A 25,572-nucleotide genomic window follows, 5' to 3' on the forward strand; every position below is an offset into this window, starting at 1 on the left:
GAAATTTTGAAGTAGCCTGAAGGTCTGCATGTTTGAGGAAACATGCGTATGTTATATTAAACGATGATTACGGTGTGTTCTTAAAGAGCACGAGATAGAGGCTTTCAAGTCTGGGTGTTTTTCTCATAAGCGGATGAAAACGTGCACTTTAAAAGCGCACAATTAATTAGATATGCTCCAACTGATTGCCGAAAAAAACCGCAGAACACTGTGTACATCTCAATTTCCTTTTAGACGATTTTGTATTCTTAATAATTCACACTAAAACTTCAGTTTCAATATTCATAACCGGAAGAGGAGATTCTGCGAATGCGTTAAAACAATTCACAACATTCCCCTTCTGGAACTCAGAAACCAATACCACGCAAAACTTTGCTTAGTACGATGGTGAATCTTCTTTCAAAGATGGCCATCACATGAACATACCGAGTTTAACTGCCGCTGAATGTCTACAGGCGAACCACGGCTAAAAACACAGTTTGAAGGACATGCCGTAACTCGATAAATTCAAACACAAAATTTGTCGCTGCCACTTTATTCTTTTCTTGATCCGGTGTTCAACGCTTTCGACGGCACTCTGGTCTCCCACCTCCTTTGATCCAAACCATTAGCTCTCGCTTTCTATTTTTCATTGATATCCAAAAAGAGACCGGTACGCACAAAGAAAAAAAAGAGGGATAAGACCAAGAAGAAGACCGACACTGGAAAAGTGCAAAAAACCTGCTCACAGAGAGCGCGGCTAAACACTCGTGTGTCCTCCACATCGGCGGTGAGGGCGGTAAGGCGGGGACTGAGACGGAGGACTGGAAGGTCTTGTTGGCAGAGGCCAACTCTTGAGCACCTTGAGAAAGCGCGGATGTCGAGACGGGCGCGGATCGAACCCCCGCAATCTGATCTCGTCAAGCGGACCGGAAAAGCAAGCGGGAAGAAGGGGAGAAGAATCTTCGCGCTCCTTGCTTCATGGGGGGGCGGCTACCTCAAATACCCTCACCCTCTCCCTTTTGCTTTCTTCCAGCGGGCGCCTCGCGAGGGCGCAAGCGAAGGAATATAGTCCCTCGCCGGCTCAGTTTGCTGCTGGGGCCAGCACTCCGGCTGTGGCTCTCATCGATCCCGCCACACGGCAGACGGCGCGCGGACCTCTGTTCGTCGGCGCTGCAGCAGCGGCGGCGGCAGTGGAAGAGGCACGTTTCACTCGCGACACGCTCCCGTCCCCACGCGGTGGTGCATCCGGCGAGGCTGTGGCGCGCGCGCACGCGTCGCTTCTCACGTCGTTCCCTGCGCGCCGGCGGTATTCCCAGCTGGGACAGTGTGCCGTGACCCGGGTCCGTGGCGGCGGCTGACCCTGAGCGTATCGTAGGACACCATGGTGCGGACCGCTCGTCGCGTTTCTGGACGGGATGCCACCGCACTGGGCTCGTCCCTGGTGTTCTGCGCTGTGCGCGTTCTGCTCGGTGCTGTGCTCGTGCAAACTCGGATACAGGGACCGGCCAACAAGGAGCAGCCTTACGGTGCGTAACCTGCGCGTCTCACTCCTTTCTTGAGTTAATAGTTGTTGCGGCTTAATGCTGAAAAGGGAGATTTTACCTGCAAATTGCGCCGAAGCGCCAGGGGAAAAGTCGAAACCCAGTTTACTTTTTTTTTGTTGTGGTTCAAAAACGTTCTCATTGCACTTCTCTGTCTGAATGGCTGAATATTTTACAAATATTTTCATGTGCTTTCGTTCTCTTGCTGTCATCTTATGCACCGAATTTTATCACTTCCAAAATCTTTGATATGCTTTAAGTGGGAAGAACGAATTGAAATTATCTTGTGTGCTTGCATCTGCAGGCCATAGAGCGCACTTTCTATTTCGCGGCACCTGAACAGCGTCGAGAGAGATTGGGATTGGCAGTGTGTTCGCACCTTGTACTCTCTACGGCACCCTTGCGCGTAACTGTTTGAATTCCACATAACCAAAAAAAATCACTGCAATTGTTCTTCCTTAATTTACGCATAGCACAGCGCAAGGCACAAGGAAGAAATACTAGCACATAAAGTTAGAAATATACGTGAGCCTGATAACAAAATGTATACGACAGAAAACCACAAGCAACAATATATCCGTATACAAAAGCATGCATTGAATATAGTTGCTGTACAAGAGAAACTTCATTTCATAGTCAGCGATCGTCCATCTCTCATGGTTTCATGCTGGCTTTTTTTCTACATGAAGCTTTGTTTCACAATGCAGTAGAATCGATTCTTGATGGAACAGCGCAAAACATCGGGACAAGAGACAAGCGCTGTCTCTCTTGTCTCTTGTCCCGATGTTTTGCGCTGTTCCATCAAGAATGAATAACCAACATGCTCAAGCTGCTGTCCTAGTAGAATCGAACCAGGCAGCGCGCTATTGCTGCGACGATATGCCCCGACGAACAATCCGCCAATATAAAATAGCCGGATAATTTATTTATTTATTTATTTATTTATTTATTTATTGTTTTGCGCTGAGAACCTAGCTCGCCAGCCTGTCTGGCGGGAGGGCGGCAAGTCTGTGCATGACAACCGTGAGAACTGTAATTCGACAGATCAGGATGATTTCGGCTAAACATGTGTGTATGTGTGTGTGTGGGGGGGGGGGGGGGGGTCCTACATGTGGGCTTGAGGCATCGATTATATTATTCATGCTTGTGTTTACAGTTCTTGTATATGTGAGAAAAATAAGTTGGTACTGATCTAAGCGCCGACATCTTGGTGGATTCTTCTGTCCTGGGAGGGAATACCTTCCGGACATGCCTGAAAGCAAACCGGCCGATGTTGAAGGCGGATTGTGCGAAGCACAAAATATTTCAGGTCTAAGATGTCTTCCTCCTCTCTCTCTTTTTTTTATTCCGAATAAAACTTTATTATAAGTAGAGAAGCTGAAATTATTTTTCGACCATCCTAGTAGGCCTAAGTTCCTTAGAGAGATATGTGCGAGACGTAGTCGTCTTTCTACAACATGCATGTCTACCTGATGAGTTTTTGCAGGCATTCTTTCAATAAGAAAGTCCACGCAACATCTTCATTATATCTTAACACGCATCAACAACAAAACTTAATAATACGCAGAAATAACCCTGTGCAAACTTTCACAACTGCTGCGTTGAAGTCGATCATGCGTGGACGTCGAACTTCTTTCTTGCAGCTTTTTCCTACTTTACAGCATGGACGGTATTCCGAAATTGCTTTTTGGCTTATTGTTTTATACTCATATCTCACAAATACAGAAATACCTGGAATTTGTATTCTACTGTTCATATATGCTCATTGTTGTTATATTGCTCTACAGGTGTAACTATGACGAGAAACAAGGCCGATGTGTCAGCAGAACATTGCCTGCACCTGGAGCATGCGCCGCTCATCATACACAATCATCCACGTTCTGGAGATAAGCCAGTAATCTACCGCCTCTGCGAAAGGAAGCAGTTATTTCTGAATGAAGGAGATGGAAGCGGCGCTGATACAATTATCCGCTTGCATACTGATGAGATACGCTTCAAACATTTTCGCCACCTTTTCCTTGCCTTTACCAACAATACTAACATAAAAACACCAGGTAGCATCCACCTTTTTTGACCGAGCTAGATTTGCTCCGTCAGTAGAGATCAGGGAGCTCTGGTGCTCGCGTAGTCTTTCATTAATACACCGGCCTGTTTGGCCGATGTAGACTTTTTCACAGGTCGGAATCTTGTAAACCACACGGGTGACACATGTGACGTAGAAGTTTTCATGCTTCGTCGTACAAACAGGACGACAAATTCCGCCACGCAGAACACGCAAGCAAAGGCTTGAAAGTTTGCAGGGTGTTGAAAAGACGACATTGCCGCCCTGCCTCAAAGTAACTTTTTGTGTTGTGGGATACCCTATGCACATAAGGCATTACTTCACACTTTTTCCTTTCAGCTGAAAATGGTATCAGTCTTTTTATCATCTAGTTGCCTTATCGTTTGCAGCAACGTTTCTGCCACCGCGTAAAAAAGCGGTTTTGGAAAGCCGGCAGCCACTAAGTGTTCAAACTGATTATCGAAACTGGACTTTGTGCTTTGGTGGCAACACCTTTGCAGTACATTCCGAAAGCAGTTCATAGCTATGCCTCTCTTGACAACTTTTGAGCGAGCGGACTATTACGGTAACAAGGCCTTTTTACTTCTAGGTAGGAAGCACCAGTATACATGGCCATTGTCGCGAAAGGTTATTTGGAGTTTTAAAATTCTAATCGAATGGTTAGTGTGGAGTTATACGTAATCGAAAGAGTATTTGAGCAAGCTTTCAAAGCGGTCAAGACCTGGTCTACAACCACATGCAAATAGTCATTCGGCGAAAGATTTAAAATAATCAAGAAATTGTCAACATATCTAAATACTTTGCACACACGTTTGTCAAGAAAAAAGCCTTGAAGTATGTCGCCAACCTTTGCTAAAAATATCTCGCACAATACTGGTGCTGTGCTAGCCCCAATACAGATTCCTCTTTTTTTTTGTATGAACAAAGCATCCTTAAAATATACAATGGTGGATGAAAGATAGACTGTTAGCAATTCTAAGAACACATCCACCGAAATACCGCATGCATTTTGGAAGGGTGTTTGTGTATGCTTTGGAGGGTGAGCGGCGTATGCCCTGCTACATTTCCTGGGAGACTGATCTGTTTTCAATAAAGCACAGTTAGTCCTGTCGATATGTGTGCCTAGTCTTCTTCTTTGTCCTTCGCCTTCTGACTGGTTTTTTCAAGTTCATAAGAGGGACTGAGATTTTCACAATGACGTCGACGCAGATATAAAGTGGGCTTTCGCTTCTAAAACGTTTACCGTGAAGATAGCACCTTAAGCCTTGACTGTCATATACCCAAGAACAGGGAATCCGCAAATTATACAAGAAAAAGAATAGATAGTCTCTTAGATCTCTTTTAAGAGGAGAACGGCGAATGCCTACTATTCTTCTCCAGTCAGTTGCAGTCATTCCAAGTCGTCGTTTGACATATTGGTTGTTGCATAGTCATTTTATGATCATTTTATTAGACATCATCGTTATTCATTACCTCTACCGATATCTGTCGTGTAACGTTTGTTCAATACCAATCACCATCGATAGTTTTCATTCCTAATTTCCCTCCTTATACATCCGTTACTAGCAAGAGACACATCAGCGCACAGATCCGATGCACATATACGACGCACAGATCCCGATCGCAAGTCTCACGCACAACTCTCCGTCCCATGGAGCCTAGAAAGGTTTTGGCCTTAAAGAACTGCTTTTCAGCAATCGCGTGAATATAGTGTTCCTTTTTTCGAGCCGTATCGTGTGACCAAGAAAGCTGCCCGCGGGAGGGACTGTTATAAAAAGTGAAACAAAAGAATGTAAAAAAAAAAAAGAGACCTCACGAGGAGCGTTGGTCTTAATCCGCTAATTGAATCGCGGTGACCTCTGAGGCAAATCTTAACGCGCGAAAGGGTGGGCCCGGCTTGGCGTTCATTAGCAGATTACGGGGCGCATCTGTGCACTTTCCACGTGTTGAAGGCGGCTGCTCGAGATTATCATACACAGAAACTCAGAGAACAGCGGTGCGCTGGCCGATCGAGATATTTTAGCTAATTCACTTATCATTTTCGTAATTGCGCATTCTGGGCACTTAGAGGAAAACGGATCGAAGCAAGAAGTGGCTGCCAAAAACATGGGGAAGACAAATGCCCCGCCGCTCTGACGGATAGGAAAAAGAAGATTTTGGTAATTACTCGGAGCGAATTTTTTAAGTGATCATGGTTACATGCTACTAAAAGTTACGTTTTGCGTGATATAACTAACATAAAAAAGTGGGCATATTACTGGTGATAAAGAACTATCGCCAATTCTAACAAAAAGAAAGGTCTCACCAAGAGAAGGAGAGTAGCAATTAAATATAAAGAGCGGAAGGAGGACTGGCATATGTGCAGCATCTACTGCTGAATTTGCTACATCGATTTCATCGACTTTGCGTGTAGGGTATAGGTAGAAAAATAATAATTCACTTGCTAAATCTCCCTACGGAGCTTGCCTTTTTTTTTCAGAGGAACTTCTGAAACTTCGAGTATTAATTTCTTAAGTAACATACGAAATGAGCCACAACCTAAAGCTTAGCAGCGCTTAAAAGAGCATTCAAAGTAGTTATGGAGGCACATATTACGAGGGCAAATTGTGCCGTTATGACCCTTCGCATTTAGGTCCCTTGATGTTCAGCAGTATTAGATTTAAAACGTCTTTCCGGGGCCTTTTTATATTCGTATATTTGTAGTAACGTGCACACCTCTTATCTGTCAACTCAACGTAGCCAACCACTGCTGCTTGGTACAACAAGAACAGGAGTTAAACATGGCTTTAAACTGTCTCTTTGCTTCGCAGGGAGAATGATGCTAATACTTCACCTCCACATCAAACGGTACCTTGATGTTTCTAAATTAAGCATTGTTGTATCAGTGGAAGCATCCAAATGAGACTGTTCTCAGCTATAGTGTTTACTTATTTTTTCTTGAACTAGGTCTGTTGCTCCGCTTTCAGCGTTTCCGTAATGAGAGGTTCCGTAACATTCAAGGCATTATTCAGATTTACATCATTGGTTGTTTTCAACTCGTTGAAGTTATCTCTTCAAGGGTCGTTTTTTCTTGCCATGCGCATTCCCCAAGTTTAATATGTGTTGTACTTGGCTTGTTTGTGTCTATGTTTCCTTAGTGTTGAAATATTTTCTGAACCCCGAAATCGCATTTTTCGGCGACCGGCAGCTGCGCCTTGGGCAATATAGGAAGTTAGAAAAAATTCTATCGCTGCCGCAAGCTCGACGCGACAAATGAGACTGCTTCAATAACGCTTTTCCAGTAAAGCCTACGTGTTCGACCTAGCCTGGCTTCTCCAATATAACTCCATTTTCATTTTTTTTTTCAGTTCATTCTTCTCAACTCCATGAGATGCAAGCTTAACGTATCGATCTACGACGCGGTCATTTTATCAATGAACGCTGCAGAGGATCATGTACCCAGTGCTTGCTTAAAATTATATGTGTCGTCTTTTCTTTGAGCAGCTTAATTGAGTCCTAGACCGCAAAAATGTTAAGCTGTGCGGAGTTGGAGCGGATATGTGCTGTCGGCAAGTGTGAAACGAAATTTGATTCACTAAATATTTGAGCCTTGGGACCATTTAGTACATTGGCTATTATAACAAATTACCTCGAAGCGAGAATGAAATAATAGGCCGTATCCAAGTATAAGAATACATGCCTTTCACGATTTTCTATTCCTCGGAATAGAACCATTGTAATGGTGGAGAGTTGGCGCGCAGTTTGCACAAGCCGGTACTTCCGCACTGTAGTGTAGTACATATAGACCGTAGTATATATAGTGCAATACTAATGTACACTATGTCTACGGCTCAGTACAGTCCGCTATATCTATACCATTAGGCACCACTTTACCGCACTGACTCAGTGGTTAAAGCGCTCGATTGCCGATTCTAAGGACACTGTTTCGATCGCAGCTGCACGGCCCATTTTCAGGGCTGGGTGACGTCAGTGCACGTTAGACAACGCCAGGTAGTTGAAATTTCCTTAGCCCTCCACTACATGCGCTCCGTTTAGCCCGAGCAGCTTTCAAAGCACCTTGAGGTATTTCTGAAGTCCACCAGAGCAAATTCTCTGCCGCTTTGTTGAAGTACGCTAATTTATTTCCTTACAGTTCTGGAGTCTTGTTGCCTTCCTTATTTCCTCGAGATGGACCTTCCATTAGCAGGTTGTTGTTTTATTCCGAACACACCACTTTTAGGGCACGTTTTCACTAATATTCGAGAAGGGCGCGTTATGGTGTTGTGTTATTTTCACTAGATGGCGGCAGTAATCCGCGTCGTTGTTATTAGGATTGCAATGTGTTGAGATAGTCCTTTAGCAAGCCAACACACGAGTAATGAGGTGTCTCAGGCGCTACAACAGCGTTTTGTTCCGCAAAAGGCTTATTGGGTAGTCAAAAGTAGGTGAACTGAGAGGGCGACTGGTGTAGCAGCGATGACCCCAATGGTTGCGGAAAAAAATTCGATGGTTTTACCTCATAAATTTATTGGGGTATTTGTATACCACTATGTATACGTTTCGGCTGTTTCACAGCTGAAACGTCAATAAATTGTTTCACACGTTGGTCTTCATTTTTCACTATATATATATATATATATATATATATATATATATATATATATATATATATATATATATATATATATATATATATATATATATAATGCGTATTTATAGATGAACATCGGAACACCAACTTCCTCCCTACAATTGCAACAGATGTCTAACGCAAAGTTTGCAAGTACCTATCAAAAGTTCGGAAGTTAGTGCTGCACAAAAACAAGTGTAAGAAATGCGACAACGAGCTGAGGAATTATACTCGACATAAGCAATTTACTGAGGATTTGTATAAAGTCGCAGTTAAATTTTAGTGCGCAATTCATTTCGCAAACAAACGTTCTAAGCCACGGAGTTAAACAGTTTTGCTGTTAAGGCGTTAAACTATGTGAAAGAGAGAATGATTTCATTTGCTTTTGGTTGCACCTACGGTTGAACCCATCAGCTTGGTTGAACCCATCAGCTTCGGCCCAAGGATGCGCGCTCCGCGCGAGCCCCATCTCACCCCTGTTCAAAGTTTTCAGCAATTTAAGTTATTGCGAACAGGGAAGAGAAAAACATCCTAAATTATCACACTTAACCCAAGGAAAAGATCTGTAATGAATGCTAGGCAGGGAGCTGTCGTCACCGGCGTCCACCGACAACTTTCCCGGCAGAACGTAGAGAGAATGAGAGAAATATTTTTGCACTGCGAGTCTGATTTTGAAAAAAGTAGAAAGCATCGGCCTCTGCGGGTGCTTGCGCGAGCGTCGCGTGTAAGTGAAATGGAGCAAGGGTTTGTGATTACCGGGTTGCAACGACGGCACTGCTGGGTCGCGCGCACCGCTGCACCCGCAGCCAGCCTGCCGCACAGAGAAGCCGTCCGAACAGTGTCCGCGCCGAGCCCGGCTCATTTGCAAACAGCATCGCTTTGCTCCAAAAGAATCCCCCACTTTCCCTTGCTCTCTCTTTCTCTCGTCTCTCGTCTCCACTTCGTACATCTTTGTCGGACTCGAAGGCGGCGGCGCGGTTCCAAACGACCGCGAGAGCAAGGCGGAAGTCAGCCGGATAGAGCGAGAGAGAGAGGAGAAAGAGAGAGATTAGGCGTTCTTTTATTCTTTTTTTCTAAACTTCGAAATGAAAACTTTGCTGAAAATAGTGCGTGCGGCCCATCGATTTGGCGCGCGTTCCCTACACTGATGGTGGCTTCAGTGTGATGTGGTGGCAGCGAAGAGTTGCGACTGTTCAAAAGTGGCTCAGCTCTCTCGGAGGCCCGACAGAGAGAGAGCGGACGGCGAAAAGAGGCGACGTTCGCGCTCTCTGCTAGGCACTCGCTCAACGTACTCGTGGGAGATATCTCCTCACGTCGGGTCCTGGTCGCGGCTGACTGCAATTAGGACCGTTCCAGAGGGAGAAATAGAGAGAGAGGGCGTGCCGTGGAAGGGAACGGTAGGAGGAGGTTTGGTTGCCTTCGGTCGGATGCGTCTCTTCGGCCGCTGACGACCATTTGTCTTGCGCGGCGAGACCAGTGCTTCCTGCCCTGTCTGTTCTGCGTCACCCTCGCTAGAATGCTGCCCTTTTGAAAAACTCTATCGTTGCTCTTCTTTTTTTCGCTTAATAGCATTTACTTCAAGAGGTCATCGGTAACAATTTTGTACCACTTTCTTCGTTTTCTTCTCGCGCTCGTTCAGAGCCGGCCTTGCAAATCGAGGCCGTTGCCTGCTAATGTGAACCGAATAACGAATGAAAGTTTGTTTTGTTGAAACAACTGTTCTCGGGGCTCTTCTCTCCCCTTTCCCTGCTTCCCTCTTCCTCCGTCCCCTTTTCTCCGTCAAAGTTCGCGGTGATAATGTGCTCACTAAGCGCTCTTTCTGACCCGCTCCTTTCTTCACTGGACCTAAGTATTCTTGCTGCACTCTGAGTGATTATTAATTGAATTCCACTGCCTCGCAGACAGTTTACGCAAGGCTATGACTGTTTTCTTTTCCTCGTGTTGTTTGCGAAAACTGTTGCGGCCCTATAGGTTCCCTAATGTTTAGCACATTACACATTACTTACTGGCGCCATCCAGCTACGCCGCCAAATTACGAAAAAGACAGCCTAGTCTTAACACGATTGTTTGCAGAATACCGTCTCGAGAGCTGCTTGTATAACCAAAGTGTTGCTACATATTGAGCAGGCTTGTAAGTATTATCTTTACTTCTTTTTTCTTTCCACACAAATTTATTTACGACCAAACTGCAAATGCGAAACCTTTGGCGGGGGGTGCTTAAGAGATAAGGTGCTTAACCATTTTTTTAGAACCATTTAATTTGCATTCAATGCGATCAGTCTCACAGGAACTTCATCTCGAAAACACACTGATTGCAACATTCATGCCCTTTGGGGCGTCTTACAAGAATCTATCTTACGTTTATTGGAAAATCAGCACTAGAATTTCTGTTGTGACACATAAAACTTGTTACATTTTGGAATGTCAAGGTATTCTATAACCATGTGGCATCTGTTTTATTATCACTTTAAGATGTGCTGAAATGTGCTTTGTGAAGTTCTGTGTCATGCAACATTGCATAATGCATATGTGTCATGAGTCTTGACTACAACTTTGAAGCATGACAACGTGTAATGTTTCTTTAGGATTTAACTTAAATTACATTACTTTCTAAAGTGCTAAGCAATGCTAGGTGCCCTCATTAGTTGTAATTTATTCAAACTATTTATTCAAAGTTTGTCCCTGACTCTGCGTTACTCAGTGAAGCGCCGTGAGATGGCACTTGTCACCCTGACTTGAAGTCGGATGTCTTGGTTATGACTGAGACTCATAACTCTCAAGTTGTAATACTTTAGGTTTCATCATTCACGAGTATGCATGTATCCTTGCATGTGCTGTGACATTGTGCACGGGTGTAGGGATATCATCCGTATATCGTGCCTTACACGGTCGTCAACCACTGACGCCAGCTTTCTTCCTAGTGGGACACGTAATTCTTTCGCACTAAACTGAGGATAACGCATGCTACACTACACAAAACATGCTGCCCCGAAATAATAAAGAATAAATCATATATCACATTGCCCGTGCTCAGGGCTGCTCACGATGGCTTGCTTGGTTTATAAAGCGCATGCATTACGTTTACAATACCTGTCTGAAATTACCCGTAATTAGAATGGGGTATCAGGCCATTGCTACCCAGTAAGCATAATAAGGGCGAATATTATTTCTTCATGTTCCTAGTTAACAAGATGCCATTTACTCCCACAATTCTGCTTACAAGAACTTAAATGTGGATGACTTTATTCAGAGGTAATTAACGTGACCTCCGTGACAACCGCCGTTACGATATTCAAGCTCATTGGTCTAAGGATATTGCATTTTTATTCTAACGTTTTCAGACCAAGATGCCGCGTGCAAAAGGAAAAAAAAAAACGTTTCTGGATTGTCAGGATAGGTCATAAAGAAAGGAAGTGTACTACATAAAGCGATAACGAGGACTAATCAAGTTTCGCATTACCACTGCGAATCTGTGGCTCCATTCCTGTGAACCTAAAACTGAAATTGGTGATGACAAAAAGGAAGAAATAGACCCATTCTTTCTGCACCATGCCGATTGCATGTATTTCTTTATAGGCTTGCACCGTGGAACACTCTTTCATGCGCTGTTATTACAACTCAATCCAAAAGTGAATGCATTGCTGAGACAATATAAAGTTTGAATTCATTCTTTTTGTATTTATTGAGCTTAGAAGAAACAATGTTCACAAGCACCATCTCGATGTTCGGTTCGCAAAGTGGAAACCAGCAGCGAAGCATCGCATTTGACAGGGGCTATTTCAAAAATGTGGACAGGTCTTTCACAATTTCGGGGCAACTTGCCCATGGTTCACAGCACAAAACAAATGAAGCACTATTAGGGAACCATTATTTAACTACGAGGGGTCGTGCCAAGCGCTCATATGTTAACTATACTGCTGTTTGCTCCAGCGCGTGCATTGAGGATGTGTTTATCTTAGCTGCTATTGTCTGCGCAATTAAATGGGGCAAATAAGCGAAAACGACATAGAAAGAGAGTTTCTCTAGAAACTTTATAGCGTCTAACAAGATATCAAGCAAGCCGCACGCACTAGTGCATAGCGGTCTGCGGAAACTTGTATTATATGACAATAGATATTAGTGGAAAAATAGAGCCATAAATATAGATTATGTTTACTTTATTCAGTTACTTTTCAATGGATTCAATTGACTACTGCAATCTGTTGCATTTCAAATAAAGTAATACTCATACTAGTCGGTCTGTAATTTTCTAAATAATAATAATAATTATTAATATTAATATTATTATTATTATTACAAAAATCGTGCAAAATATTCTCTATCGTAAAGAAGTTGCGGCCGCTTAAGACACCCGTTGATTGTGCTACATCGCGACACCTACTTGCTCCCATCTTATTCTATCAAATGAACGATCACGAAAGTTTAGCGAACTATGGAAGTAATATTATAAACCCAAATAAAACAACTCGTTCTAAGGTGACGGGTTTCCGAGTACTAATGGCCCATGTCATGAGATCTCTGGAAGTTGTGCTACACTCCCAGCTGACTTGCAAACGACCAGACGTGCGTTGTTATTGGTGACAAAGAGACCGTCGGCCGAAACCCTTTTAGGGTTTGTCCAACAAATCAATGCGAAAAGGTAGACCCATGGGAGGACTTCTGCAGAGCACGCAAAATTTTGGACGTCTGATAGCTGTGCCCAAGAGATGACCAAGAGACGCTGAATCAAGCGCAGATGTTTGCCCTTGGATTAAACAAATACAATAAAAAATATATGGGATACAAATGCACCTTGCAGTTGTATACCTTATACCTTTTGTTATGTATTTTATTATGCGCCTCGGCTGATCGGCATATATATCATGTGCTTTCGGATATGAATAAATGTTGGAAGTCAGCGCTCGGGGTGTCATTTTTGTACCTCTCTCTCCGTTGTCCTGTGACTTTTTGCTTAGTTCTACATCGATCTGCACTAGCGAAGTTCGCCATCGCCGCAGACATTTATCACAGGTGTTTACCTGTTACTTTTGCTATGCGCAGTACATTTCGTTGTCTTAAGCAACTTTTTTAACATGCTGCTTATGCTTACCGTGCTTGTTAAGCTGCCCAAAAATGTATAGTGCGGTACCAGACAGGTTGTCAAACATATTTTGCTGATGACTGTCTGACGCCTACTATTAAACCACAGGATCAAACCAAAAGCAATATGAAAGGCGACGTGTACCTTATTCGCGTCGGCGTTAATAGCTAAATTGGCCTTCCCAGTTGTGGCCAAATAGAGGCAGCACACAACACGCGCATGGCCAATCAGAGAGGGGCACGTTGGACCGATGTAGCCAAGGAAGGAAGTGATCGCTCTCCTGGGATAGAAAATATACAGCCGACTAATCTTAGTTGGCAAACGTGACGTATGTGCTACAGCACAAGCACACTTGAGAATTGAGCTTCCAAATATGTGACTCTTTCTCCAGGCTTTTCTCTTCAGGCGCCAGAACAGGGGGAGCGGCCTCTTTGAGTCAACGCGGAGGCCACGAAAATACTTCTAGCTAACAAGTTCCCGAAAGCTAGAATATGCCGTATTAGAACCCGACGCCCATTCATCAGCAATTGTTTGGACCGCCGAAACACCTGAATAACGAGCCATCCTGTTGAAAAAAAAAGCGCAACTTTCGCTAGGTTGAATATGGGCTAGCGCGCATAAGTTTGAATACAGAAAACTGAGCTTAACAGCCTGTATCATTTTTTTTTCAGGCAGCGCTGGTTAACAGTAAATTATTAAAGATAACATTACATCGGGATGGTTTGTGCTGCAACCAATTTCAAGTGAACGAGTTTGGTTCAGATGTGAAGCCGATGCATTGTAATGAGCAATCATTATAATTTCTAGAATGTACTGCCATGTCATATATGAATGCTCCACGACTAGAGCTTTGCGTCATATATGCATTGAAGAGATTGTAAGTAAAATTAAACGTTTAGTATTTTTATGGTCTCTCCCGCTTTTCCAGCGGGGGAGGAGGGGGGTGCTAGATCGGCTGACCGCGATGCGTAAATCACGACATATATAAGTGGTCGGCTTCAATGTGACAATGCGGCATTTGGATTATAAGATGAAATCACCGCTCTTAATTCTTTTTGTTGACCTAACCCGCGCAGCAACGCAAACTGAACTTTACCTTTGCTGCTTTTTATATGAAGAGCCCAGAAGCAGTCTGAGTAGTGCACTGAACTGCAGAAAAATATTCCAACCAAGATCATTAGCCTTGATTACGCTTTCGAATCAAAATAAGTAGCTTCTGAAAATATTTACGTTCGGAACATCAGCTGCGAACCTAGGCAGCAGAATACATATAACGATCTTACTTTAAAAATTTTTAAAAGAAAATAACTATCTGCAAAAATAACACCTTGTTCTACTATTCTGCATTGTAGCTAGAGGAGGGCGAGAACAAAGCTTCGCATATACGTGCATGACGGTGATAGGCAGGTGAGGCACTTGTGACATCTCTACGCTTCTAGTATTGTTTTCGCTCACATATTACAGCTTCCGCAAGGGAGCATGGTGTTTTTGTCCTGATTACAAAAAGCATAACTTGCAAATAATTTGTACAACGTACGGCCGCTTCAATTTTGCACCTTGCATTCAAAATAAAAGCTTCGCGTTGGCGTCAGCGGTATTTTAGAATGCACATGCACTGAACGGGAGTCCCGCAAATTAAAATTTAAAAAACTTTCTTGTATGTTGGACAAAGCTTTCTGTACACCTAACAGTGCCACCGGGTCGGTAGCGCCAAATCAGTCAGAGGTATTTTTCAAGATTTCTTGGTGTGTAGCAATAAAAAGATAGAAGAGTCGTTTTATTTCGCAGCTTTCATAGTTAAAGGGAATTAAGACTTTATTAGTTTCATAATTTCATGGACTAAAAATGAAAGATTCAACGTCAGTCCTGACGCGCATATACTGTAGAATGCATATCGCTTCATTGTACCTACCCGCTTCTAGTTCATTGGCCCCAGCTGCTGTGTGCTACAGCAAACGGTTAATGGCGCTCCTAATCCAACAGTAACTGGATGATAACCCTTGCCGGGGGGTTATTGAATTATATAGAGGACAGTTAGTTCGCTTCGCTTTGGTAGCGATAGCAGCGGAAAGCAATATCGCTCTCAAGAGAAGTCTTATCGTGCCCCAACTTTTCAGAAGCGCCGACACGCATACTTCGAACAAAGCGCGCATCCGAACCTCTAGAGCATGCTTGGGACCACTGAAGTCACCTGAAAACATGAAAACTAGGTAACGGTAGATAAGGGCCTAAAACATATATAACCGATTGTGTGGCATGAAATGCGCTTATCATTTGCGGCCGCTTGCACCTATGAGACGCTGCGAAAAGTTTGAGTTTTATTTCCTGTCCCCTCCCATTTTTTTTTAATATCCTTGCGCGTAAAGCCGTAGCGCGGGTGGATCCTGGCGTGGTCTCTCGACCAGTTCGCGGCAGCTGGGCAGGATCAAGGGGGATACGCGTGCGGTATCTCCACCGCGAGGAGGCGCCTCGCTCAAGAGCTCTCCGTGCCTATAAGGCCACAGAAAGGGAGAGGCTGCTGGCGAAGAATCGACTCACGCGCTGTCGTCCAGGGATTCTTCTAAATCATAATTATGCAGTCCACTCTGGGAAGAGCTGACGCTGTCACGACAGGTGGCGTGCCTCATGCGCATCGAGTCCCGGCGGGTTGACTCCCACCTCATTTAGGGACGTCCTACTCTCCACGCTACAAAGCCCTCCCGCTCTGGACTGTCTCGCCTCGTCCGGTTTTCTCTCACGACCCTTCTCTAGGCTTCCTTCTTGGTGAGCTATGCAGGTCCTTGGCCGCCTCCTTCTTTCCGGGCATTCGGCTGCGCTGATTTGGGAACGTTACTTTCTCGGGCGCAGTCCTTAAAGCGGGGTCCCAGCGTTGCCGGGCTTAGCGTAGGGCTGGGTCATTTCGGAACGGTCGCTGCCGTCACCGCACTGCTGCTGCGAAGGCGTGGACCTCTCTGGAAGAAAGGTGCCCACGATTACAGCTGGTGCGAGTGATCGCAGAATTACGATTACGTCTATGCGAGAGCAAGGGCAGACCTCTTTCGTTGCGTCACACAGTTGTAGATCTGAAGCGAGTCTTGCGTAAACTCAAGAAAACGAAAACTAAAGTGCTCTGGAGAAAACTAACAGAAGCGCGCCTATTCCTGGCCACTTAACTTGAGAGACACTTAACTCGAGTTCGCGCTCTTGTATGGAGTTCTTGCGACAGATAACTAGATGGTATATTCGGGCATCACGTGCCAAAAAAATAAAGCAACTAAATCGGATGTAAATTGAATAAATCACGTTTCTATGTCTATGAGATCGTTCACAAATTCTTAAGAGGCACCCTGCCGCTTTGCTCTCAATTCCATCACGAGAAACCAAAGAATTGGCATCTTATAGCAATTTAGATGGTAGAGATAGGAAAGACTCCTACGCAGAACTGCATATGGGCTAAATAAATAATGCTCAACCTGCCGAGACCAGACGAATGCAGAAAAGCCTCCGAATTACCGGAGGGTCTTCAATCGTTTTCTGGCAGCATTTACGTTAAGTTTATTTTTTACATCCTCTGATAAATCTCAGAGGAGCTTCGCATGTCTTTATGTTCCAGATATTGGCAGATGCAATGAGGAACGTTTGCTTACAGAAAAAAAGAAAGGTCGGCTTGAGGGGGCCATTAATTGTACCCTAGTCTACATTGGCTGAGGTGAACTGTCAAAAGCAATATCGGAGACATGATTAAGTAATAATATATTGCCATGGTACAGATTTCATTAGCTTTATTCTTGTGACAACTAAAGATAATTCAGGGTGCTGTCACCATCCTCGGAGGTCAGGAAGTGTGGGCGGGTGTAGTGCAGAATATATGTTTTCGAAGGGGGCGCTTGAATACATTTTTCTTTTTATGCAACATATCCCACAGCGCAGTAGGGTTAAAGCGCAAGAGTGGATACAATAAGAATAAACAAAATACAACGAATCAGTTGAAGAGAGGATGACTATAGCAAGGCTTTCACAATATCAGAACGTTGTATACAGGCCACAAGAACCAAACAGCGCAAGGATAATTACACATTATTGATGAGCTGAGCAAAGCGGATACCTTCAGCTGTGACCATCTTCGCTGGTAATGTGTTCCATTAAGATGTTTTTTTTTCGGGAAGAGGGAGAATATTATGTAGCTTGTACGACATTTACCTTCTCTATTTATATAGCTTTGATCTCTTCTGTTTGCGATTTAGTGATAGGAGTTTATATATTTAAATGTTTCTATACAAGTGCGGAGCTTGCAAATTTTATGCATCCGTTTCACCCGGTTCTCTTACCGCTTTTTCTTTAGAGGTTTAACTCCAAGGCTAGCCATAATTTGTGTGGCACTGGCTCCCCAAGAATATTGCTTTAATATAAAGCTCACCGTATGATTCTGAACGACTTCAATTTTATCTTCGAGGGAATTATGATGGGGGTCCCGCAAGCTGGACGAGTACTCTACGTGTCGTCTTACAGGGAATATGTATGCCGACATGTTCAGCATTTAAGGACCGCCACGAATGTTCTGAATAATGAGGCTTAGCAAAATTGCAGCTAATATTAGGCTGCCATTATTATGCTGAATAAATGAAAGATCTTCCCAACGATATATGCCTTCATGTTTGATTTCTCGGACTTATTGGACCACTTGATTACCGACAGTGTACGGCGTCTTCAGTACATAGGTCTTTTTGCTAAAGGTTACATGGTTACTTTTTGTCTGTGTCTATATTGCTTCGAAAAGTTTAAATCTTTATTTGTTCCTGTTCGTCAGCCGCTGGCATGCGGCTTTATCATTGTTATTCTGGCGCGCTTATCAATTCTGTATCCCGTGTTTGTTCATGCTCGTTGTCACGATACGACGCATTATCGTTTTCTTTGTCGTGAACGATGCGCCGAGATATGTCTCAAAGATTCCGATCACTCGCGTATGTTTCTACAATGTTCCAGGTTGTGCTACTAGCAATTTGCGACGTTATCTAGATTGTTCTGAGCAGCCTTTAAATTGAGCGTTGACGAGTGCGGCGGGCATTTTTTGTTCGACGATCGACGAGCACGTTTGTTGCTATCGACGCCGCCGAGTTGCTTAGTTCTTTTGTGGGCGCAAGTCAGTCCAATAAAGCGTTTCTTCAGTGCAATCACGGACTCTTCATTTGTGTCATCGACCTTGTCACCACCACATGGCAATATCTAGTCGCAACCTGTTACATCATACATTTATGCGATCAGGATTTTATTGAAGTGATGGCAAGGCACCATCTGTACTACTGCCCTGTATATTAAGCAATAATCTGCGTATAATATAACAGTTAAATAAATATTAGATACGATGTCATTGATTAATATGAAGAACAATATAACCTAATACCAAACCACTTGCACAGCCGAGGCTACTTCCACAAGTACAGATTGTTTACCCTTTTATACAATATATTGATTTTTGTTATTTATGTAGTCATCTATCCATACCAAAATATTTTATTGAATGCTGAAGGATGGTGCTTTCTGCTTTAGGAATTCATGCGAGACAGAACTGAATGTTTTTCTAAAGTCTGTTCATATTGCATCAGTCCTCAATCTGTAGTTAGCCGCAGTGGCAAGGTCATGAAAAAGCTCTATTATTTCAGTGGCACTTAGGAGATCTTCGCGAAAACCGTGTTGGTTGTGGAATAATTATTAGCTTCTAAATATTTCATCATATTACTATAGAGAATGCGTTCAAATATATTTCAAGATATACAGCACACAAAAATTGGCCTACAATTGGATGCGATAGACTTCGGACCATTCCTGCGAACGGGCGCGAAGTTGTCATCCATTCTTCGGGAATAATTGGATTGGCAACATAATATGTAATGTTTTAGAGATACAATATCGGAGAAGCCTATAAGTACTTTTAGAGATATTTGATATGAATGTGCTGGTCTGTAGTCACTTGATGAGCGTAAATATATTCTGGTATGTTCCATTGTGATTGTTAGAGGAGGCTATAAACACTGCACATGGTCAATACGAGGTGGTAACGAAATGCATCGCTTTGGTTTAGAGACAACTGATGTAAAGTAGTAGCTGAAGCAATTACCTTTTTCAGTACAGTCTGTTAAGTCGCCCCCTTTATATTATATACTAGGTGCACAAGTTTTTTTCTTTACGCGCTTTTTTAAGATACCTCTAAAGTGATTTCGGAGTATTTGCTATAGCCTTAGCTATCCACATAAGTAATGCTCATTTACTATTGCTACAATATTCTTATTCTACATATCCAGTTTCGCATGATCCGATTGAGCGACCGCAGGCTTTTTTGTATTTCTGATTTTAGCCAGAACGTTTCGGTGTAGGACTTCTCACACTGCTGTTTATCCGGGGCTTACCTAAAGTTGGCTTGTCTTTTTTATACTTAGACGAATGTAGTCAAGATCCAGTGTAAATAACAAGCTTCTGAAGGAGGTACAGAGCGTATCGACGTTACCATGCAGGGATCTTACAGAGAAGTATCTAGTGCTTCGTCTAGTTCATTTATAATTTCATTGTAGCTCGCTCTATAATGCATATATACATTTCTTATTTTATGGCTAGTAGGAATAAGGCTTGGAAGCATGAATGTAGCAGTGGACATGATGCGGTCGCTAATTCCAGGAAGGGCACAAACTTTTCCACAATGCTTTAGTCATGGTAAATATCAAATCTAGTTGTTTTCTTTTCATATGTAGGATAAGGAGCATATTCCTCAAGGTCGTATTTATTGATTGCATCATTCTTACTCGTGATGTTTGTGCGTTACGTTGTATACTTGAAAAATTATCCGCGGCAATGATGATGCAATCATCAAGAAGAGTGGCCAACATATGGCTTAACTAGCTCTTTATTTCACCACTAGTTTCACGTGGACGGTAGAATTACCCCAAAGCAAGTTTGATTCCATCAGAAGTTCTCAGGTGATGTCTTACGATTCCGTTTCATTCGTATTTCCTTGCTGTGCAAGCTTTGTTTAAGCATTACAATTACTCCTTCACCTCGAACCCTTCTGCCTTTTGCATGGACTTGGTGGTTACAAGGAAACATTTCGCTATTTTTTTATTCAGGCAGCTAGCGTTGAGCCCCGTCTTGGTGCCACATTGGTTAGGGCACTCGACTACGGCGTCCAAGGATGCGGGTTCGAATCTAGGCATCAGCGGCCGCTTATAGCCGTATATGTGCTGCGAAACTTTAGTAGCATTTTGGCTTCTGAATGCTGCCAGTTGATATATTTTTTTCTTCCATGCAAATCTATTCGAAATAAGCCTTGACACCAAAGAGTTAGTATGGATATTCTACTTGTGCAGAACTGCTGTAGAAGATGTAAAATATCCAGTATTATAAGACAACCATTGCACATCGTAAACTCAAGAACACTGAGTTGAAATAGGCACTGAAGGCGATTCGCATTGATCTATGTTTACATTCCGGAAGTGGATAGTAAGAGGGATGCAGCATGCAGGTCATACACCCTGTAGAGCGTGCTTTGTGCAGCATTAGTGTATATGAGGAGAAGCAGCCCTCAAATATAGTTGTGGCTTAAAAAAGCAAGGTGCAAAGCCTAGCAAAGCCTAGCAAATGAACCTGGGTAGAAGTGACGGGGTTGGACTAAATATAGCCGACTATAAATAAAGGTTCGTACCGGCGTGGAAGCATGAAAGTAGCAGTGGCCATGATGCGGTCGCTAATGCCAGGAAGGGCACAAGCGCTAGCACAATATTTTAGTCATGGTAAATATCAAATCTAGTTGTTTTCTTTTCACATGTAGGAGAAGGAGCATATTGCTCAAGGTCGTATTTAATAATTGCAGCATTCTTACTCGTGGTGTTTGTGCTTTACGTTGCATATTTGACAAATTATTATCTGCGGCAATGATGATGCAATCATCAAGAAGAGTAGCCAACATATGGCTTAACTAGTTCTTTATTTCGCCACTAGTTTCACGTGGACGGTAGAATTACCCCAAATCAAGTTTAATTCCATAAGACGTTTTCAAGTGATGTCTTACGATTCCGTTTCATTCGTATTTCCTTACTGCGCAAGCTTTGTTTAAGCATTACAAATACTCCTTCACCTCGAACCTTTCTGCCTTTTGCATAGACTTGATGGTTACAAGAAAACATTTCGCTATTTTTTTATTCAGGCAGCTAGCCTTGAGCCCCGTCTTGGTGCCACATTGGTTAGGGCACTCGACTGCTACGCCCAAGGATGCGGGTTCGATTGTAGGCCTCAGCGGCCGTTTATACACTTATATATGCTGCGAAACTTTATTAGTGTTTTGGCTTCTGAATGCTGCAAGTTGATATATTTTTCTTCCACGCAAATCTATTCGAAATAAGCCTTGGCACCTAAGAGTTAGTATGGATATGCTATTTGTGCAGAATTGCTGTAGAAGATGTAAAATAGCCAGTATTATAAGACAATCATTGCACATCGTAAACTCAAGAACACTGAGTTGAAATAGGTACTCGAGGCGATTCGCATGGATCTATGTTTACATTCCGCAAGTGGATAGTATAGTACCAGTGACGCAACATGCAGATCTTACACCCTGTAGAGCGTGCTTTGTGCAGCATTAGTGCTTAAGAGGAGAAGCAGCCCTCAGACATTGTTGTGGCTTAAAAGAGCAAGCTGGCAGCTGTATAGCAAATGAGCCTGGGTAGAAGTGACGGGGTTGGACTAAATATAGCCGACTATGACTAAATGTTCGTACTGGCGCGGAAGCATGAAAGTAGCAGTAGCCATGATGCGGTCGCTAATGCCAGGATGGGCACGAACTTTTGGACAATATTTAAGTCATAGTAAATATCAAATCTAGTTTTTTTTTCACGTGTAGGAGAAGGAGCATATTGCTCAAGGTCGTATTTAATGATTGCATCATTCTTACTAGTGGTGTTTGTGCGTTACGCTGTATATTTGACAAATTATTATCTGCCGCAATTATTATGTATTCATCAAGAAGAGTAGCCAACATATGGCTTAACTAGCGTTTTATTTCACCACTAGTTTTACGTAGACAGTAGAATTACCCCAAAGCCATTTTAATTCCATCAGAAGTTTTCAGGTGATGCCTTACCGATTCCGTTTTATTGGTATTTCCTTACTGTGCAAGCTTTGTTTAAGCATTGCAAATACTCCTTCACCTCGAAGCCTTCTGTCTTTTGCATAGACTTGATGGTTACAAGGAAACATTTCACAATTTTTTTTTATTCAGGCAGCTAGCCATGAGCCCCGTCTTGGTGGCACAGCGGTTAGGGCACTCGACTACTGCCCCCACGGAGGCGGATTCGAATCTAGGCCTCAGCTGCCACTCATACACATATCTGCTGCGAACCCTTATTAGCGTTTTGGCTTCTGAATGCTGCGAGTTGATATATTTTTCTTCCATGAAAATCTATTCGAAATAAGCCATGGCACCTAAGTTTTGCTTAGTGTGGATATGCCACTTGCGCAGAATTGCTGTAGAACATGTAAAATAGCCAGTATTATAAGACAACCATCGCTGATCGTTAACTCAAGAACACTGCGTTGAAATAGGTACTGAAGGCGATCCGCATTGATCAATGTTTACATTCCGGAAGTGGATAGTAAGAGGGACGCAACATGCAGATCTTACACCCTGTAAATCGTGCTTTGTGCAGTATCAGTGTTTATGAGGAGAAGCAGCCTTGAAACATTGTTGTGGCTCAAAAGAGCAAGCTGCCAGCTGCCTAGCAAATGAGCCTGGGTAGAAGTGACGGGATTTGATTAAATATAGCCGACTATGAATAAAGGTTCGCACCGGTCAATCCCAGTGGTAACATGCTTTAAAACTAAAGAAAACTTTGAAATTACCCCACTTGAATTCACACTTTTGTATAATTTGGTCCCTGTCGGTACCTGTTAGACTTCGCTTGAAGTATACTGCACTGCAGCAGTACGCCTCCTATTCTAGAGCACGTATTTATATTAGGACTGCTACTCTCAATCTTATCATTTTCTTCGATATATAGGCGCGGTTTTCTGGCGCACTGATGGTAAAAAGTAGCTCGGGAAGAAAAAACAAGTAATGAGGTTCCTTGCAAGCCATATACAATCATTTGAGTTATTTTTATTTTATACAATGTAGTGCTAGTCATTTATGAGCAGGCTACAGAAAAACTATATCATCGTTTTCGTAGATAACAAAAAATGGGCCAATTATAACCCGAAAGAGTATAAAGCAACTGAAGACATGAAAGCTTCGATCGCACATATATGGACAGAATCTCAAATTATTAACGGGTGACAGAGTCCCTATTGGTAGCTGTCTGGTTTCACCATAGGGGGACATTGAAATTTTAAATATTGAGGGAATTACACAGCTTATGTTGCGCTATCGGGTAAAACGCCGGTTTTTCCTTTTTTATGACGGACACCAGTGTTTTCCTGCGACGGCAGGGACTGAGCAACGGAAAGGAGGACTCGTATTAACGCGCTCTTATGTCGCACAGCACATGGATATAACTGCGATTGATTTTTACGAACAGAACTTCATCAAGAGTTTCATCTTATGACAACATGTTGAACAGCACCCTAACCACTGCATGACTTCTTGTATATATATATATATATATATATATATATATATATATATATATATATATATATATATATATATATATATATATATATATATATATATATATATATATATATATATATATATATATATATATATATATATATATATATATATATATATATATCTACGGGATTGGTCAGTATGATATCCAATGATGAACGCTAACAGCGCAGTGAGGGAACGTTTTGATCCAACACACAATTTAAAAACATGCGCGCTTTTTTGTCGTGGCTTCGAAATACATCTTTGTTTTCATCGAACATTGCTTGGAATATCACTCTTTTCCTTCGATAATAAACAATTGTACGTATTCTTATGAAACTTAGAAGTTTAATGCGACATTATATTCAATTTAGTTGCTACAGGTTTATCTTAATTGAAGCACGGTGTGCTATCTGTGGCCTTTTTATTGTTTTTTAGCCTTTACAGTGAGCTGTGAATCCAGCCTAATGTAACATGTCGTTTCTTTTCTAAAATGGTAGCTACAGGCGACATTATTAACTTCTGCTTTTTGTAACGATAGCAACAGGCGTCGTTCTTTCCATCTCCACCTCACATGCTGCGCATAGCTCTACAAGCGTCTGTACAAAACTAAGCGCAGCTGATAACTACCTCCAAGTCAGCAATTGATCTCAGCCGTATCACCTGGTGTCATACGTTGCACACCCCTCGAACTAAGCAGCGGACGGCCAAGTCTTTTGGTACTATGATGTCATCAACAGATTGAACACAGAGAATTTCTTGTCATCGCCGTGCTTTTCTGCCAATGCGAACACTGATAGGACGATATGAGAAATGCGCAGCGCCATCTCTTAGCACTCCGCGAACTACGCTCGCCATGTTGGCTCAGTGAACAAAACGGAACCGCTGCCCTGAGCAGGGTAAACCCAGCTCGCCATCGAGGACCTTTCCAAATAAAGTTCGGATGCTGTGCTGCACAGCACAATTCACTTTGTGAGAGTACTATGATGCGTATGGGGAGCAGGCACGTATCAACCTTGCGTTAATTTATTCTTTTTCTTTTTACTGAGTGCGAACATTCACCAAACGTATTGTGGTCTACCGCGTCTTAACACGCCTTCCAATACACAGCGTTTACTTCTTACGCTGAAATTTGACTAACCTTTGCAGGCCGTTAGCGTAAAAAATACGGCACAAAATATGTTATTTGTTACGTGTAAACAAAAGCAGAGCCAGCTTGCATATTATTTCCTCTTCAGCAGAACATATCTGCCTGATCAGATGTAAACCCACCGAAACGGTTTTTTTTTTTTTTTTCAGCCGACGTGAGCCGGTGCTCATCAAGCTTGCACTATGACCGCAAAGAAAGGTGTTCATTATTTACTGGCAAATCGGTCCCATACGCTGTCACAGTGTTCCAGTCACAAACCTCGATTGGTAATGCCTTGAGATATTAAGTGCGCTAACCACTACGACTCTATTCATGCTTAGTTTGCTACGTGTCCAGCGCAAAGAAACTTATGGGCCGCTTTTTATTTTTTTTAGGGTTTCTGCAGTCGCTATTCAGTCGATACAAATTTGTTATAAAATAGTTGTTTGTGTCTTGCCGGGCTCGAGAAAAGCAATTCAAATTATTACAGTATGCTGAAACCTCTAGCAGTCTAATTTTATAGTTGTTGCGACAAGCGACGACCACTTGCTCTGTAA

The 25,572-nt window shown here is 42.8% G+C and overlaps 1 protein-coding gene across 1 annotated transcript in view; it reads left to right on the top strand.

Moving 5' to 3' along the window:
- Positions 1-1,363: 1,363 nt before the first annotated feature.
- Positions 1,364-25,572, top strand: part of LOC146186227 (protein turtle homolog A-like) — a 219,563-nt gene continuing 195,354 nt past the window's right edge. Inside the window, exon 1 of the mRNA XM_084608007.1 lies at positions 1,364-1,508. Within this exon, the coding sequence (XP_084464133.1) occupies positions 1,364-1,508 (145 nt within the window). The remainder of the gene's footprint in view (positions 1,509-25,572) is intronic.

This window comes from Amblyomma maculatum, chromosome 6, assembly GCF_055883805.1.
Source record: "Amblyomma maculatum isolate TAMU_Amacu chromosome 6, ASM5588380v1, whole genome shotgun sequence".
Classification (NCBI taxonomy): Eukaryota; Metazoa; Arthropoda; class Arachnida; order Ixodida; family Ixodidae; genus Amblyomma; species Amblyomma maculatum.